The sequence below is a fragment of the Pseudophryne corroboree genome, chromosome 2, assembly GCF_028390025.1.
Source record: "Pseudophryne corroboree isolate aPseCor3 chromosome 2, aPseCor3.hap2, whole genome shotgun sequence".
Lineage (NCBI taxonomy): Eukaryota > Metazoa > Chordata > Amphibia > Anura > Myobatrachidae > Pseudophryne > Pseudophryne corroboree.
The window spans coordinates 864,234,119-864,250,065 of NC_086445.1; the positions used below are offsets into that span (position 1 = coordinate 864,234,119).

A 15,947-nucleotide genomic window follows, 5' to 3' on the forward strand; every position below is an offset into this window, starting at 1 on the left:
CTGGGGGGGGGGCGCCCTGAGCTGCAATAAAAACACCTTGGCTGGCAAAAATACCACAATATATAGCCCCAGAGGCTATATATGTGGTAAATACCCCTGCCAGAATCCTGGAAAAAGCGGGAGAATAGGCCGCGGAAAAGGGGCGGAGCTATCTCCCTCAGACACACTGGCGCCATTTCTCCTTCACAGATCCGCTAGGGAAGCTCCCTGGCTCTCCCCTGCAGTCTACACGTCAGAACAGGGTAAAAACAGAGAGGGGGGGGGGCACTAAATTTAGGCGCAATATATATATATAATAAAAAAGCAGCTATAGGGGACATAACTCAGTTAGTCCCTGCATTATATAGCGCTCTGGTGTGTGCTGGCATACTCTCACTCTGTCCCCACAAAGGGCTTTTGTGGGTCCTGTCCTCATTCGGAGCATTCCTTGTGTGTGTGCGGTGTGTCGGTACGGCTGTGTCGACATGTTTGATGAGGATAATGAGGTGGAGGCGGAGCTGATGCCTTTAGAAGGGATGTCACCCCCTGCGGGGTAGACACCTGAGTGGATGGGCTTATGGAAAGTAATGAGTGCACGTATAGACTCCTTATATAAGAAAATTGACGACATGCCTAATGTGGGACAGCCGACTTCTCAGCTCGTGTCTGCCCAGGCGTCGCATGGGTCGTCATGGGCTCTGAAACGCCCGCTACCACAAGCAGACCCAGATGTTGACACTGATACTGACACCAGTGTCGACGACGATGAGTCTAACCTAATGCCTACTAAGGCCATTCACTGCATGATTGAGGCAATGAAAGAGGTGTTACACATTTCTGATATAAGTACAGGTACCACTAAAAAGGGTATTATGTTTGGAGAGAAAAAAACTACCCGTAGTTTTTCCCCCATCAGATGAATTAAATGAAGTGTGTGAAGAAGCGTGGGCTTTCCCTGATAAAAAATTGGTAATTCCTAAGAAGGTACTAATGGCGTTCCTTTTCCCGCCAGAGGATAGGTCACGTTGGGAAACACCCCCTAGAGTGGATAAAGCGCTCACACGTTTGTCTAAAAAGGTGGCACTACCGTCTCCGGATACGGCCGCCCTCAAGGAACCTGCTGATAGAAAGCAGGAGGCGATCCTGAAGTCTGTGTATACACACACAGGCATTATACTCAGGCCAGCTATTGCGTCAGCTTGGATGTGCAGTGCTGCCGCTGCGTGGTCAGATAAACTGTCAGAAAATATTGACACGTTAGACAGAGACACGATCCTGTTAACCATAGACCATATAAAAGACTCAGTCTTATATATGAGAGATGCACAGAGGGAAATCTGCCGACTGGCATCTAAAGTAAGTGCATTGTCCATTTCTGCTAGGAGAGGCTTATGGACTCGCCAGTGGACAGGAGATGCATATTGAAAAAAGCACATGGAAGTGTTACCATATAAGGGTGAGGAATTATTTGGGGATGGTCTCTCGGACCTAGTTTCCACAGCAACGTCTGGGAAGTCAGCATTTTTACCCCATGTCCCCTCACAGCCTAAGAAGGCGCCGTTTTATCAGGTTCAGTCCTTTCGGACCCAGAAAAACAGGCGTGGAAAAGGCGGGTCCTTTCTGTCCAGAGGCAGAGGTAGGGGAAAAAGGCTGCAACAAACAGCAGGTTCCCAGGAGCAAAAGTCCTCCCCCGCTTCTTCTTCCAAGTCCGCCGCATGACGGTGGGGCTCCCCAGGCGGAGCCACGTACGGTGGGGGGCCGCCTCAAGAAGTTCAGCAATCAGTGGGCTCGCTCACAGGTGGATCCCTGGATCCTTCAAATAGTATCTCAGGGGTACAAACTGGAATTCGAGGCGTCTCCACCCCACCGGTTCCTAAAATCTGCTTTGCCGAGTGCTCCCTCAGACAGGGAGGCGGTGCTAGCGGCAATTCACAAGCTGTATTCTCAGCAGGTGATAATCAAAGTACCCCTACTTCAACAAGGCCGGGGTTACTATTCCACACTATTTGTGGTACCGAAACCGGACGGTTCGGTGAGACCAATTTGAAATTTGAAATCCTTGAACACATACATAAAAAAATTCAAGTTCAAGATGGAATCGCTCAGGGCGGTTATTGCGAGCCTGGACGAGGGGGATTACATGGTATCCCTGGACATCAAGGATGCTTACTTGCATGTCCCCATTTACCATCCTCACCAGGAGTACCTCAGATTTGTGGTACAGGATTGCCATTACCAATTCCAGACGCTGCCGTTTGGACTGTCCACGGCACCGAGGGTATTTACCAAGGTTATGGCGGAAATGATGATACTCCTTCGAAAAAGGGAGTTTTAATTATCCCGTACTTGGACGATCCCTTAGTAAAAGCGAGGTCCAAGGAACAGTTGTTGGTGGGAGTAGCACTATCTCAGGAGGTGCTGCACCAGCACGGCTGGATTCTGAATATCCCAAAGTCACAGCTGGTTCCGACAACACGGCTACTGTTCCTGGGTATGATTCTGGATACAGTCCAGAAAAAAGTGTTTCTCCCGGAGGAGAAAGCCAGGGAGTTGTCATCTCTAGTCAGAGACCTCCTGAAACCAAAACAGGTATCAGTGCATCACTGCACGCGGGTCCTGGGAAAGATGGTGGCTTCTTACGAAGCAATTCCCTTCGGCAGGTTCCATGCCAGAATCTTTCAGTGGGACCTGTTGGACCAGTGGTCCGGATCGCATCTTCAGATGCATCGCTTGATAACCCTGTCTCCAAGAACCAGGGTGTCGTTACTGTGGTGGCTGCAGAGTGCCCATCTTCTAGAGGGCCGCAGGTTCGGCATACAGGACTGGGTCCTGGTGACCACAGATGCCAGCCTTCGAGGCTGGGGGGGGCAGTCACACAGGGAAGAAACTTCCAAGGGCTATGGTCGAGTCAGGAGACTTCCCTTCACATAAATATTCTGGAACTAAGGGCCATCTACAATGCCCTAAGTCAAGCAAAATCCCTGCTCCTACACCAGCCGGTGCTGATCCAGTCAGACAACATCACGGCAGTTGCCCATGTAAATCGACAGGGCGGCAAAAGAAGCAGGATGGCGATGGCGGAAGCCACAAGAATCCTCCGATGGGCGGAGAATCATGTACTAGCACTGTCAGCAGTGTTCATTCCGGGAGTGGACAACTGGGAAGCAGACTTTCTCAGCAGACACGACCTCCACCCGGGAGAGTGGGGACTTCATCCAGAAGTCTTCCAGATGCTGGTAAACCGTTGGGAAAAACCACAGGTGGACATGATGGCGTCCCGCCTCAACAAAAAGTTAAAAAGATATTGCGCCAGGTCAAGGGACCCTCAGGCGATAGCTGTGGACGCTCTAGTGACACCGTGGGTGTACCAGTCGGTTTATGTGTTCCCTCCTCTGCCTCTCATACCAAAGGTATTGAGAATAATAAGAAAGCGAGGAGTAAACACCATTCTCGTGGTTCCGGATTGGCCAAGGCGAGCGTGGTACCCGGAACTTCAAGAGATGCTCTCAGAGGACCCGTGGCCTCTACCGCTCAGACAGGACCTGCTACAACAGGGGCCCTGTCTGTTCCAAGACTTACCGCGGCTGCGTTTGACGGCATGGCGGTTGAACACCGGATCCTAAAGGAAAAGGGTATTCCGGAAGAAGTCATTCCTACGCTTATTAAGACCAGGAAAGATGTTACGGCACAGCATTATCACCGCATATGGCGGAAATATGTTGCATGGTGTGAGGCCGAAAAGGCCCCAACAGAAGAATTTCAACTAGGTCGATTTCTGCATTTCCTGCAAGCAGGAGTGAATATGGGCCTAAAATTAGGCTCCATAAAAGTACAGATCTCGGCTCTGTCGATTTTCTTTCAAAAAGAACTAGCTTCAGTACCTGAAGTTCAGACATTTGTGAAAGGAGTGCTGCATATTCAGCCCCCATTTGTGCCTCCTGTGGCACCTTGGGATCTCAACGTGATGTTGAGTTTCTTAAAATCACATTGGTTTGAGCCACTAAAAACCGTGGATCTGAAATATCTCACGTGGAAAGTGGTTATGTTATTGGCCCTGGCTTCAGCCAGGCGAGTATCAGAATTGGCGGCTTTATCATGTAAAAGCCCTTATCTGATTTTCCATATGGATAGGGCAGAGTTGAGGACTCGTCCCCAGTTTCTCCCTAAGGTGGTGTCAGCGTTTCACCTGAACCAGCCGATTGTGGTGCCTGCGGCTACTAAGGATTTGGAGGACTCCAAGTTGCTAGACGTTGTCAGGGCCCTGAAAATATGTTTCCAGGACGGCTGGAGTCAGAAAATCTGACTCGCTGTTTATCCTGTATGCACCCAACAAGCTGGGTGCTCCTGCTTCTAAGCAGTCTATTGCTCGCTGGATTTGTAGTACAATTCAGCTTGCACATTCTGTGGCAGGCATGCCACAGCCAAAATCTGTAAATGCCCATTCCACAAGGAAGGTGGGCTCATCTTGGGCGGCTGCCCGAGGGGTCTCGGCTTTACAACTTTGCCGAGCAGCTACTTGGTCAGGGGCAAACACATTTGCAAAATTCTACAAATTTGATACCCTGGCTGAGGAGGACCTGGAGTTCTCTCATTCGGTGCTACAGAGTCATCCGCACTCTCCGGCCCGTTTGGGAGCTTTGGTATAATCCCCATGGTCCTTACGGAGTTCCCAGCATCCACTAGGACGTTAGAGAAAATAAGAATTTACTCACCGGTAATTCTATTTCTCGTAGTCCGTAGTGGATGCTGGGCGCCCATCCCAAGTGCGGATTGTCTGCAATACTTGTAAATAGTTATTGTTAACTAAAGGGTTATTGTTGAGCCATCTGTTGAGAGGCTCAGTTGTTTTCATACTGTCAAACTGGATATAGTATCACGAGTTGTACGGTGTGATTGGTGTGGCTGGTAAGAGTCTTACCCGGGATTCTAAATCCTTCCTTATTATGTCTGCTCGTCCGGGCACGGTGTCCTAACTGAGGCTTGGAGGAGGGTCATAGTGGGAGGAGCCAGTGCACACCAGGTAGTCATAAATCTTTCTAAAGTGCCCAGCCTCCTTCGGAGCCCGCTATTCCCCATGGTCCTTACGGAGTTCCCAGCATCCACTACGGACTACGAGAAATAGAATTACCGGTGAGTAAATTCTTATTTTTTAACTGGATGTGCTCGCAATGGTTGGCTGTGGCCTAACGAGTACAGTGTCTGCCTGCAATGCATGTCAAAAACAATGGTTGGGCTCGCTTCTGCAGATTCACCGCAGGGTGAGGTGGTCTCCAAGGGCCAGGGTGTCTCTACTCTGGTGGCTCAAAGTACAGAATCTAACCGCAGGGAAACGGTTCGGCGCCTGGAATTGGATAATTCTCACGGCGGACACGAGTCTCAGAGGTTGGGGAGCTGTAGTTCAAAATTTTCAGCTCCAGGGTCTCTGGGCGGATCACGAAAGATTGCTGTCTATAAATGTCCTGGAACTCCGGGCAATTTACAATGCGCTACGACAAGCAGTGCACATGCTGCAGGCTCAGGCTGTTCAGGTGCAGTCAGACAATGCGACGGTGGTCGCATACATCAACAAACAAGGAGGAACGAAAAGCCGCATGGCAATGCGGGAAGTAGCTCGAGTCCTCAAGTGGGCCGAGGTGATTTTGTCGGCAGTATTCATTCCGGGAGTGGACAACTGGGAGGCGGATTATCTCAGCTGCCAGGATTTTTATCCAGGATGTGCATTAAATCCAGAAGTGTTTCACATGCTGGTCCAGAAGTAGGGTTACCCGCAAGTGGACCTGATGGCATCTCGCCACAATTATCAAACGCCCCAGTACGTGTCCAGAACGAGAGATCCAAAGGCAGTGGCGGTGGATGCTCTCACAATCAAGTGGCCATACAGTCTCGTGTATCTATTTCCACCGTTTTCCGCTGCTCCCTCTGTTGCTAAAACGGATCAAAAGGGAGTCCGTCACAGTCATACTAGTGGCGCCTCATTGGCCTCGGAGAGCTTGGTTTTCGGATCTCTGCGGTCTACTCCGCTCCCACTGCGTCCGGACCTGTTACAACAGGGTCCGTTCTTTTTCTCCGATTTATCGCGGCTGCGTTTGACGGAGTGGCTGTTGAGACAGCCCTCTTAAAAAGAGAGGGCATTCCAGAATAGGTTATACCAACCATGTTACGAGCTAGGAAGCCGGTTACGGCAGCTCATTATTACAGAATTTGGCGTGCCTATATAGGTTGGTGTGAAGTTCGGAAGTTTCCGACATCATCTTTCAAGTTATCCCGTCTTTTGTTATGTCTACTGATGGGGTTAGATGGAGGTCGGCGTTTATCCACACTAAAGGTGCAGATATCTGCGTTGTCAATTTATTTTCAAAAAAGATTGGCTCTATTGCCGTCGGTACACACCTTTATGCAGGGTGTCCTCAAAGTATAGCCTCCATTTCACTCCACTTACTGCGCCATGGGACTTGAATCTGGGTTTAGATTTCTTATAGTCTTTTTGTTTCGAACCCTTACAACAAGTGGATATTAAGTTTCTGACTTGGGAAACAATTTCTCTCCTAGCCTTAGCTTCGGCAGGGCGGGTTTCAGTTTTGGGTGCCTTGTCATGCAAGCCACCGTATTTAGTGTTTCATAATGACAGAACGGAATTTTAGACGAATCCCGCTTTTCTGCCAAAAGTAGGGTCCTCTTTTCACATCAATCATCCAATAGTAGTTCCTGTGTTAACAGGAGATTCTGGAATTTTGGTTGTGGTACGCGCATTACGAGTTTATGTATTCCGAACGTCTACAGTTCCTAAGACGGATACGTTGTTATTCTCTATGATGCGGCCAAGATGGGTTGGCCACCTTCTAAGCAGACATTATCCAGATGGATAAAACTGACCATACGTCAGGCTTACCTTCATGTTAGATTACAGCCGCCTACATCAGTAACAGCTCATTCCACACGTTCTCCGGGAATGTCATGGGCAGCTGGTCGTGGAGTTCTACGACACAGCTTTGCAGTGCGGCTACATGGTCTTCAGTGCACATGTTTGTGCGCTTTTACAGGTTTGATATTTTTGCGGTATCAGCATCTAGCTTTGGCCGTCTAGTGTTACAAGTGCCAAACAGCTCTCCCGCCCAGGGGGGAAACTTTGGTATGTCCCTAGAGTACTCCAGTGACCCCTAGTGGATGAAAAAGAAAATAGGATTTTGGTACTTACCAGGTAAATCCTTTTCTTTGAATCCATAGGGGGCACTGGACGCCCACCCAGAGCAGTTGTTTACTTGGTTGTGGTAAGTGCAGGGAATTTTATGGTAACACACTCTTACCGACTGTTTCAAATTAGAAATTCTATCGGGTTGGTGTCAACTGTTAGTTGTCAGTTTCGTTTTGTGTCAACTTTATTGTTGTCCGTTTTTGGTTATATGTATTTCTCCATTGTCAACCTCTATAGCTCCAGTTCGGCTCAGTAAAAAACACTGAGGTACTCTGGGATATGGAGGGGGAGGTATAGTCAAAGTTTAACTATTCAGTGCCTAGTTCCTGTGGAACCGTCCATATCCCTAGAGTACTCCAGTGCCCCCTATGGATTCAAAGAAAAGGATTTACCTGGTAAGTACCAAAATCCTATTATTTCCTTCTCTCAAAGTATGTCCGTCTCCACGGGCACAGTTTCTAGACTTAGTCTGGTAGGAGGGGCATAGAGGGAGGAGCCAGCCCACACTATTAAACTCTTAAAGTGCCAATGGCTCCTAATGGACCCGTCTGTACCCCATGGTACTAATGTGGACCCCAGCATCCTCTACGGACTACTAGAAAAGGATTTACTGGTAGGGAATTAAAATCCTTTTTACTCTATCCTTAAGGGATACTGGGAACACTGAATTACAATGGGGTTTAGATGTGGTCCAAAGTAGCCGGTGCACTTTCAATTTCTGTAACAGGGTGTGCTGGCTCCTCCCCTCTATGCCCTCCCTCACAACTCTGTTTAGAAAAATGTGCCCTCAGGAGAGGATGCACACTCTGGGGCTCCAGAGAGAGCTAATTACATGTACTTGCATTTTTACACTATTTGGGGACTTTGCCAGTATAAATAATAGTTTAGCTCCGGCGCCATTGCAGGGGGCGGAGCTTCAGCAGAGCGGGACCAGCGGCTTCCTGACGCCATTTCCTGCACTTACAGTGCAGCTAAGGGGAGAGCCAGCTGTGGGACCCTAGTATTAGGCTCCTCACGCACTATACACTAAATTGCCTTCTCCTAGCAGTATCGGGCTGTGCGCTGGTCCTCATCTCTGTGTATAGCCACACATACTAGGCTGGGCAGTCTTGCTTGTACCCTGTGTGTATGTTTGTATGTAAATGTTCTCTGTCAGCATGGTGAAAAGTTGTGTGCTGTATGTCACACCAGGTTTTCCCCTTCTGCAGATTCCCTCGTGTGAACAATGCAGTCAGCCCTCACAAACTAGTGGGCTTCTGGGGGTGAATTGAAAGAGCCTTCTTGGCTCAGTTCAATTAAAACTATGATGGCTGACATGTCGAATGAGTTAGCTACTGCAAGACAAGACAGGCAGCAGTTACAACAGTGTATGGCTGCTCTGGCAGAAGACAGGGCAGATAGCAGACGTGTTTCTCCTCTCTCTAATCCTTTACTTCAAAAAAGGGGGTTACTCAATATACTCTCAGAATCTGAGGAGGTGGTACCGGAGGTGGAAGAGGGGGAGGAGCTGGAATCAAATGCTGAGTTAGATGATTCCTCTGCTGCACAAGATGTAGACTCACTTATTGTTGCAATAAGAGATGTTTTAAATATTCCTAGTAATGAATCTGATGTGCCGCAATCCTTTTTCTCTGCACAGAAAAAGGTACAGGTCACATTCCTGACTCAAAGGAACTAAATGACCTTTTCAGAGAGCCATGGGCTACTCCTGATAAAAAATTCTAAGTGTCCAAAAAGTGGTTAGCCACCTTCACATTTGCCCAGGAAGGGTGTAAGGTATGGGAAACTCCCCGGCGTTGGACGCATCTGTGTCACGCCTGTCCAAAAAACTAGGTCTGCCGGTTCCAGGGGCTACGGCCTTAAAGGAACATGCAGATAGGAAAATAGAAGCAACTTTAAAGTCTATTTATGTTACAGCGGGGGCATCCCAACGGCCTGTTATTGCAGAATGTTGGGTGACGTACGCCATACACACTTGGGCTGGTAATATTCAGTAGGGCCTAGCAGGGGATAAGTCTCTGGCCGACTTAGTACTGCTGGTTCAGCATTTTCAGGAGTCTGCCCCCTTCCTCTGTGATACCATCAAAGGAATCGGTGTTGTTAATGCACGTACCTCTACCATGGCGGTATCAGCACGCAGAGCGTTGTGGTTACGCCAGTGGGTAGCAGACGTGGAGTCTAAGAAGAGTGTGGAAGCATTATCCTTCACAGGTGATTGGCTGTTCAGAGGTGAATTAGATACCTGGATTTCGAAGGCGACTGCTGGTAAGTCCACGTTCCTCCCCTCTGCTGCTCCGCCACATAGGCGCTCTTACACTGGACCTTCTCTGCAGTCCTTTCGGACAGCGCGCTTTAAGGATAAAGCCAGAGGTGCCTCAAATGCGGCACGAGGTTCTAGAGGTAAGTCTCGCAAGCTGGCTACCACAGGATCTCACTACCAGAGTATCAGCTCTGGCTCCTCAAAACCCTCAGCATGACTGTGTCCCTCTGCTCTAGGGGGATCTCAAAGTGGGAGCTCGTCTGAGATTCTTCAGCCCCATTTGGACCAGTTCCTGCCAGGACACCTGGGTAAAAGACCTGATCTCCCAGGGCTACAAACTGGAGTTCGACAGTCCTCCACCGCAAAGGTTTTTCATATCTGGTTTACCGGCTCCAGAAACCAGGTGCCTCACCCTACGGGAGGCTATTCAAAGGTTAGTCTAGACCCAGGTCATTGTCCCTGTACATCTTCAGCAACGGGGCCTCTTTGTGGTGACAAAGCCAGATGGTTCAGTGAGACCCATTTTGAACCTCAAATCATTAAACCCATATCTGAGGGTTTTCCGTTTCAAAATGGAGTCTGAGAGCGGTGATCTCAGGTCTGGAAGAAAGGAAATTCTTTGTCTCTCTGGAATTAAAGGACCCCTACCTCCATGTCCCATTATGGCCGCCTCATCAGATGTACCTCAGGTTTGCTCTAATGGAGGAACACTATCCGTTCCAGGCGCTACCCTTTGTCTTATCCACAGCCCCAAGGGTTTTCACCAAGGTAATGGTGGAGATGTTACAACTCAGGATTCAGGGGGTGAACATTGTCCCCTACCTGGACAATCTGCATATAAAAGCAAGGTCAAAGGAAATCCTGCTGGACAGCATCTACCGCACGACATCCCTGTTGTCACGCCACCGTTGGATTCTGAACTTTCAGAAATCCCACCTAGAGCCAACCCAACGCCTCCAGTTCCTCGGAATGATCCTGGACACGGTGGCCTAAAAAAGTTTTCCTCCCTGCAGACAAGATGAAGACTCTTCAGGAGTTGGTTCGTGCAGTTCTAAAGCCACGCAAGGTCTCTGTACATCTTTGCACCTGTCTGCTGGGCAAGTTGGTGGCCTCCTTCGAGGCCATTACGTTTGGCAGGTTTCATGCAAGGACCTTCCAACTGGACCTCCTGAAGAAGTGGTCGGATTCACATGAGTCTGTCCCCACAGGCCAGGATCTCTCTTCTGTGGTGGTTTCAGCCCTCCAACCTCTTGATGGGGAGAAGCTTCAGGATCCAGGATTGGATTCTTGTGACCACATACACCACTATTCGGGGCTGGTGCACTGTTACCCAAGGGTCACAGTTCCAGGGCAGTCAAGTTAATTTGGACAATGTCTTGACAATCGACAAGGAGGAACAAAGAGCATGACCTGCGTAAGGGAAGTATCCAAGATTCTCCTTTGGGTCGAAAGGAATGCAAAGGCGGTGTCAGCCATTTTCATTCCAGGAGTGGATAACTGGGAGGCGTACTTCCTAGGCTGCCACGACCTCCACCCAGGAGAGTGGGGCCTGCATCCACAGGTGTTCCGGATGATAACAGATCTGTGGGGTCATCCACAGATCGATCTGATGGCCTCTCGGCTCAACAACAAGCTTCCGTGCTCTTGTTCCAGGACGAAGGACCCTCTAGCAGCGGCTGTGGACGCGCTGACGGCACCGTGGGATTACCAGCTAGTACACCTGTTTCCTCCGATTCCCTTACTTCCCCGGATCCTAGAAAGAATCCGAAGAGAGAGGGTATAGGCAATTCTCATTGCCCCCGACTGGCCGCAAAGAGTCTGGTACGTGGATCTTCTGGCCATGGCAGTAGATGAACCCGGGGCCCTCCCACTACGGTAGGATCTTCTTCAGCAAGGGCCGTTTATTTACCAGGACTTACGGCGGCTTAGTTTATCGGCATGGTGGTTGAGCTGGAACATTCTAACTGTGAAGGGTATTACGGATAAGGTAATTGCCACCATGGTTCAGGCCAGGAAGCCTGTCGCGACGAAGCATTACCACTATATCTGGAAATAATTCTTCTCCTGGTGTGAGGGCTGAGGATGTCCAGCTGCGGAATTCAATCTGAGGCGCTTTTTGTGCTTCCTACAGGCCGTCGTGGATATGCGCCTAAGGTTGGGCTCCATCAAGGTTCAGATTTCGGCCTTGTCCTCCTTCTTCAAGAAGAAATTGGCTGCTCTGCCTGAGGAACAGACGTTCCTGCAGGGTGTCCTGCATATTCAACCTCCCTTTGTCCCGCCCATGGCTCCTTGGGACCTCAACGTGGTTCTGACATTCCTACAGTCCTCTTGGTTGGAGCCTCTGATGTCAGTGGAAGACAAATTCCTCACGTGGAAGACTGTGATGCTCTCAGCCTTGGCTTCCGCTAGGCTGGTTTCAACAGTTTCTGCCGAAGGTGGTCTCCGCGTTCCACCTGTATTAGCCTCTTGTTCCTGCGGCTTCGGCCACTACCTTTCTTCCTAAATCCTTGGATGTGGTGCGAGCCCTGATGATTTACGTCAAGAGGACTTCGACTGTACGAAAATCGGATTCCTTGTTTGTCCTCTTTGATGCAAGAAAGGTCTTCCTGCTTCCAAGCAATCCATCGCCCGTTGGATTAGGTTTACTATTCAACAGGCCTATTCTTCAGGGGCCTTACCTGTTCCTAGGTCTGTCAAGGCCCACTCTACCAGGTCTGTGGGTTCTTCCTGGGCGGCTGCCTGAGGTGTCTCGGCTTTGCAACTATGCCGGGCCGCTACCTGGTCGGGAACAAACACGTTTGTGAAGTTCTACAGGTTTAATACCATGGCCACGGAGATGTCCAGTTTGGACATAGGGTGTTGCAGGCGTCTCAGTGCGTTCCCACCCATTCTGGGAGCTTTGGGACGTCCCCATCGTAATTCAGTGTTCCCAGTATCCCTTATGGATGATAGAGAAAAGAGGATTTTAATTACCTACCGGTAAATCCTTTTCTCGTAGTCCATAAGGGATACTGGGCACCTGCCTCTGTGCTTCACTTTCCTGCAAGTTATTGTTCTTATGTGAAGTTGATAATTTACAGCTGTTGCTGTTTTTCTAGTTTCACTAGCGGTTGCTAGTTTTGTTGTTGCTGTGTGCTGGTTCGTTATTCTCACCACTCGTGTCTTGTTATGTTTCCTCCTCTCAAGTATGTCTTCTTCGGGCCCAGTTTTCCTAGGCTGAGCTGTGAGGGAGGGCATAGAGGGGAGGAGACAGCACACCCTGTTGAAGAAATTTAAAGTGCACCGTCTCCTTTGGACCCCATCTATACCCATCGTTATTCAGTGTTCCCAGTATCCCTTATGGACTACGAGAAAAGGATTTACCGGTAGGTAATTAAAATCCTCTTTAAAGTGTGTTACTACAATTCTCATTTATATCCCATTTATAGCCAGTTGCTGGCTAACTTTCTACTGCTGTCAGGGGAGGAAGCTCTGATTACCCGTTTAAAGCATGAAGTGACATTCGCTGTGAGATTACAGACCATGTTCCAACAAAAAAAAAAAGCTCCATCTGTATTCCCAACCTGATCACATAGTTTGTTTGTTTTTTTTTTTTATCTTTTCATACTGTGCAGCTATACTATTTAACGTTTTAGTGTAGCTAGCTCTGATTTATTTTCAAGACCAGTTGTAGAAGTCCATTCAATTAGTTGCGAGGTGGGTGAGTTGTAGTGGCGTAGAAACCCCAGCAACGACACCTCAACTTGGACCACTCTTGCCCCGGTCTTATGTGTTTTTTTGTACAGTCCTATGGGATGCGATCAAAAATCTGAGTCCGGAGGTAGTGCCACGTGGGTACTCACGGGTAATTGAATTGACCCCATAGTGTAGTTATTTGTTAATGCTATTGCTTTATCAATTTTTTTGTGTCTTGAAGCTCTCGTAATTTTTACAGGAGCTGAAGCTGTAGAGCAAGAAGATGAGGAGCAAAAGGGGCCAGAGTTAAAGCAGGCTTCACGTAGAGATATGTATTCAATCTGCCAAAGTGCTGGTCTGGGTGAGTGTCGTTTTACTGGTAGGTCATACAGGTATTACAATCCTTTTGGCTGCTGGATAATTTGTTATTAAACTGTCACCTGGCTATATTAAGCTTAGAGCATCTTGCATTAAACGACTGCATTCTGGAAATTATAGTCTTAAGGAGTTTTACATGTCTTTCTCAATTCAACAGATGGCTTGGCAAAGAAGTTTGGTCTGACACCAGAGCAGTTTGGCGAGAACCTGCGAGACAGTTACCAGCGTCACGAGACTGAGCAGTTTCCAGCTGAGCCTCTAGAACTTGCTAAAGATTATGTGTGCAGGTCAGTTTCTGGTTCTATGTGGTCTTATCCGCAGTAGGTTATTTACCGTATATACTCGAGTATAAGCCGACTTTTTCAGCACGTTTTTTTGTGCTGAAAAAGCCCCCTCGGCTTATATCCGAGTCAGTGGAAGGAGGGCACAGCGCGCTACTTTCCGGTGTCACTCCTGCGTCTCCGGCGGCGTGTGTGTGTTAAATGAACTGCCCGTTCGTGAGCTCTGATTGGCTCACGAACCGGCACTTCATTTAACACATACACGCCGCCGGAGACGGAGACGCAGGAGGGACACAGGAGAGCCGTGCGCTGTGCCCTCCGTGTCCCTCCTTCAGAAGACAACGCGGAAGCGATGGAGGGTAAGTACCCTTCCTGGCACTGTGGGGCATATCTGGCAGCATGAGGGCACATCTGGCACTGTGGGGCATATCTGGCAGCATGAGGGCACATCTGGCACTGTGGGGCATATCTGACATATCTGGCAGCATAAGGTCACATCTGGCACTGTGGGGCATATCTGGCAGCATGAGGGCACATCTGGCACTGTGGGGCATATCTGACATATCTGGCAGCATGAGGGCACATCTGGCACTGTGGGGCATATCTGGCAGCATGAGGGCATATCTGGCACTGTGGGGCATATCTGGCAGCATGAGGGCATATCTGGCAGCATGAGGGCATATCTGGCACTGTGGGGCATATCTGGCAGCATGAGGGCATATCTGGCACTGTGGGGCATATCTGGCAGCATGAGGGCATATCTGGCACTGTGGGGCATATCTGGCAGCATGAGGGCACATCTGGCATATCTGGCAGCATGAGGGCATATCTGGCACTGTGGGGCATATCTGGCACTGTGTGGCATATCTGGCAGCATGAGGGCACATCTGGCACTGTGGGGCATATCTGGCAGCATGAGGGCATATCTGGCACTGTGGGGCATATCTGGCACTGTGTGGCATATCTGGCAGCATGAGGGCATATCTGGCACATCTGGCACTGTGGGGCATATCTGGCAGTATGAGGGCATATCTGGCACTGTGGGGCATATCTGGCAGTATGAGGGCATATCTGGCAGTATGAGGGCTGTGTACGGCTAGAGCTGCATTTCCCACCCTAGGCTTATACTCGAGTCAATGAGTTTTCCCAGGTTTTTGTGGTAAAATTAGGTGCCTCGGCTTATATTCGGGTCGACTTATACTCGAGTATATACGGTACTTGTGATCTGTTCACCATAGACCAAGTACATAAATACCAGATAGAAAATGTTGCTAATATGGAGCTTTTATTATTATTATTTTTTTTTCTTCAAAATGTCATTACATGAACTAATTACTACTATATCCAGAAGTGCATGTGAAGTATTTTACATTGAATCAAGCTCTACAAATGTCTGTTTTTATTTATTAGCAATGTCTTTTATTTTAAATATATAATATATATTATATATACATGTTAATTGGTTTATGGAACCTTTTCAAGATTATAAAATTAGGGTAGAGCAATCATAATTTTAGTAATGGTTATGTATTGAAGCCATTTAATTATGTTCTCTTTTTTATTTATTTTTTTATTATTTTTTTTATTTTGTTTCTTGCTGTAGTCAGTTCAGTACAGCAGAGGGAGTGCTGGAAGGGGCCCGGTACATGGTCGCTTTGCAGATTGCTAGGGAGCCGTTGGTCAGACAGGTTTTAAGGCAGACCTTTCAAGAAAGAGGCAAGATCAACGTTGTTCCAACCAAGAAAGGCAGAAAGGTACTTGACTTGTATATTGCATCTTTTATTAACACATTTAACACTTGTCTGTAATCTGGTGCCTGTAGTTTTATAAACTGCTGAACTGTTATTAGCTGAGATTCATGATTCAGCAGGTGGTAAACTTAACCTCATGAGTCTGGCTCCTATCCAGTGTGACAGGCAAAGCAGCCAAACTGAAATATAGATAGATAGATATAGATTACACAAAGTGCACAAGGCATATTATCATGTATTCTTGTTAATACTCTTATGTGCAGGAAATTGATGAAGCCCATTTTGCATATGCCTTCAAATATCTGAAGAACAAACTTGTTAAGGAGCTTAGAGATGACCAGTTTCTTAAGATGTGCATTGCAGAAGACGAAGGTCTGATCACCATTGATATCTGCATTGATATGAAGGATGTTGAGGGGTAAGTATAAGAG

At 48.3% G+C, this 15,947-nt stretch overlaps 1 protein-coding gene across 1 annotated transcript in view; it reads left to right on the forward strand.

Moving 5' to 3' along the window:
* The window catches only part of SUPT6H (SPT6 homolog, histone chaperone and transcription elongation factor), a 288,449-nt gene that overhangs the window by 103,366 nt on the left and 169,136 nt on the right, over positions 1-15,947 (forward strand). The window contains exons 13-16 of the mRNA XM_063955884.1: positions 13,366-13,467; positions 13,642-13,771; positions 15,369-15,519; positions 15,780-15,934. Of these exons, the coding sequence (XP_063811954.1) occupies positions 13,366-13,467; positions 13,642-13,771; positions 15,369-15,519; positions 15,780-15,934 (538 nt within the window). The remainder of the gene's footprint in view (positions 1-13,365; positions 13,468-13,641; positions 13,772-15,368; positions 15,520-15,779; positions 15,935-15,947) is intronic.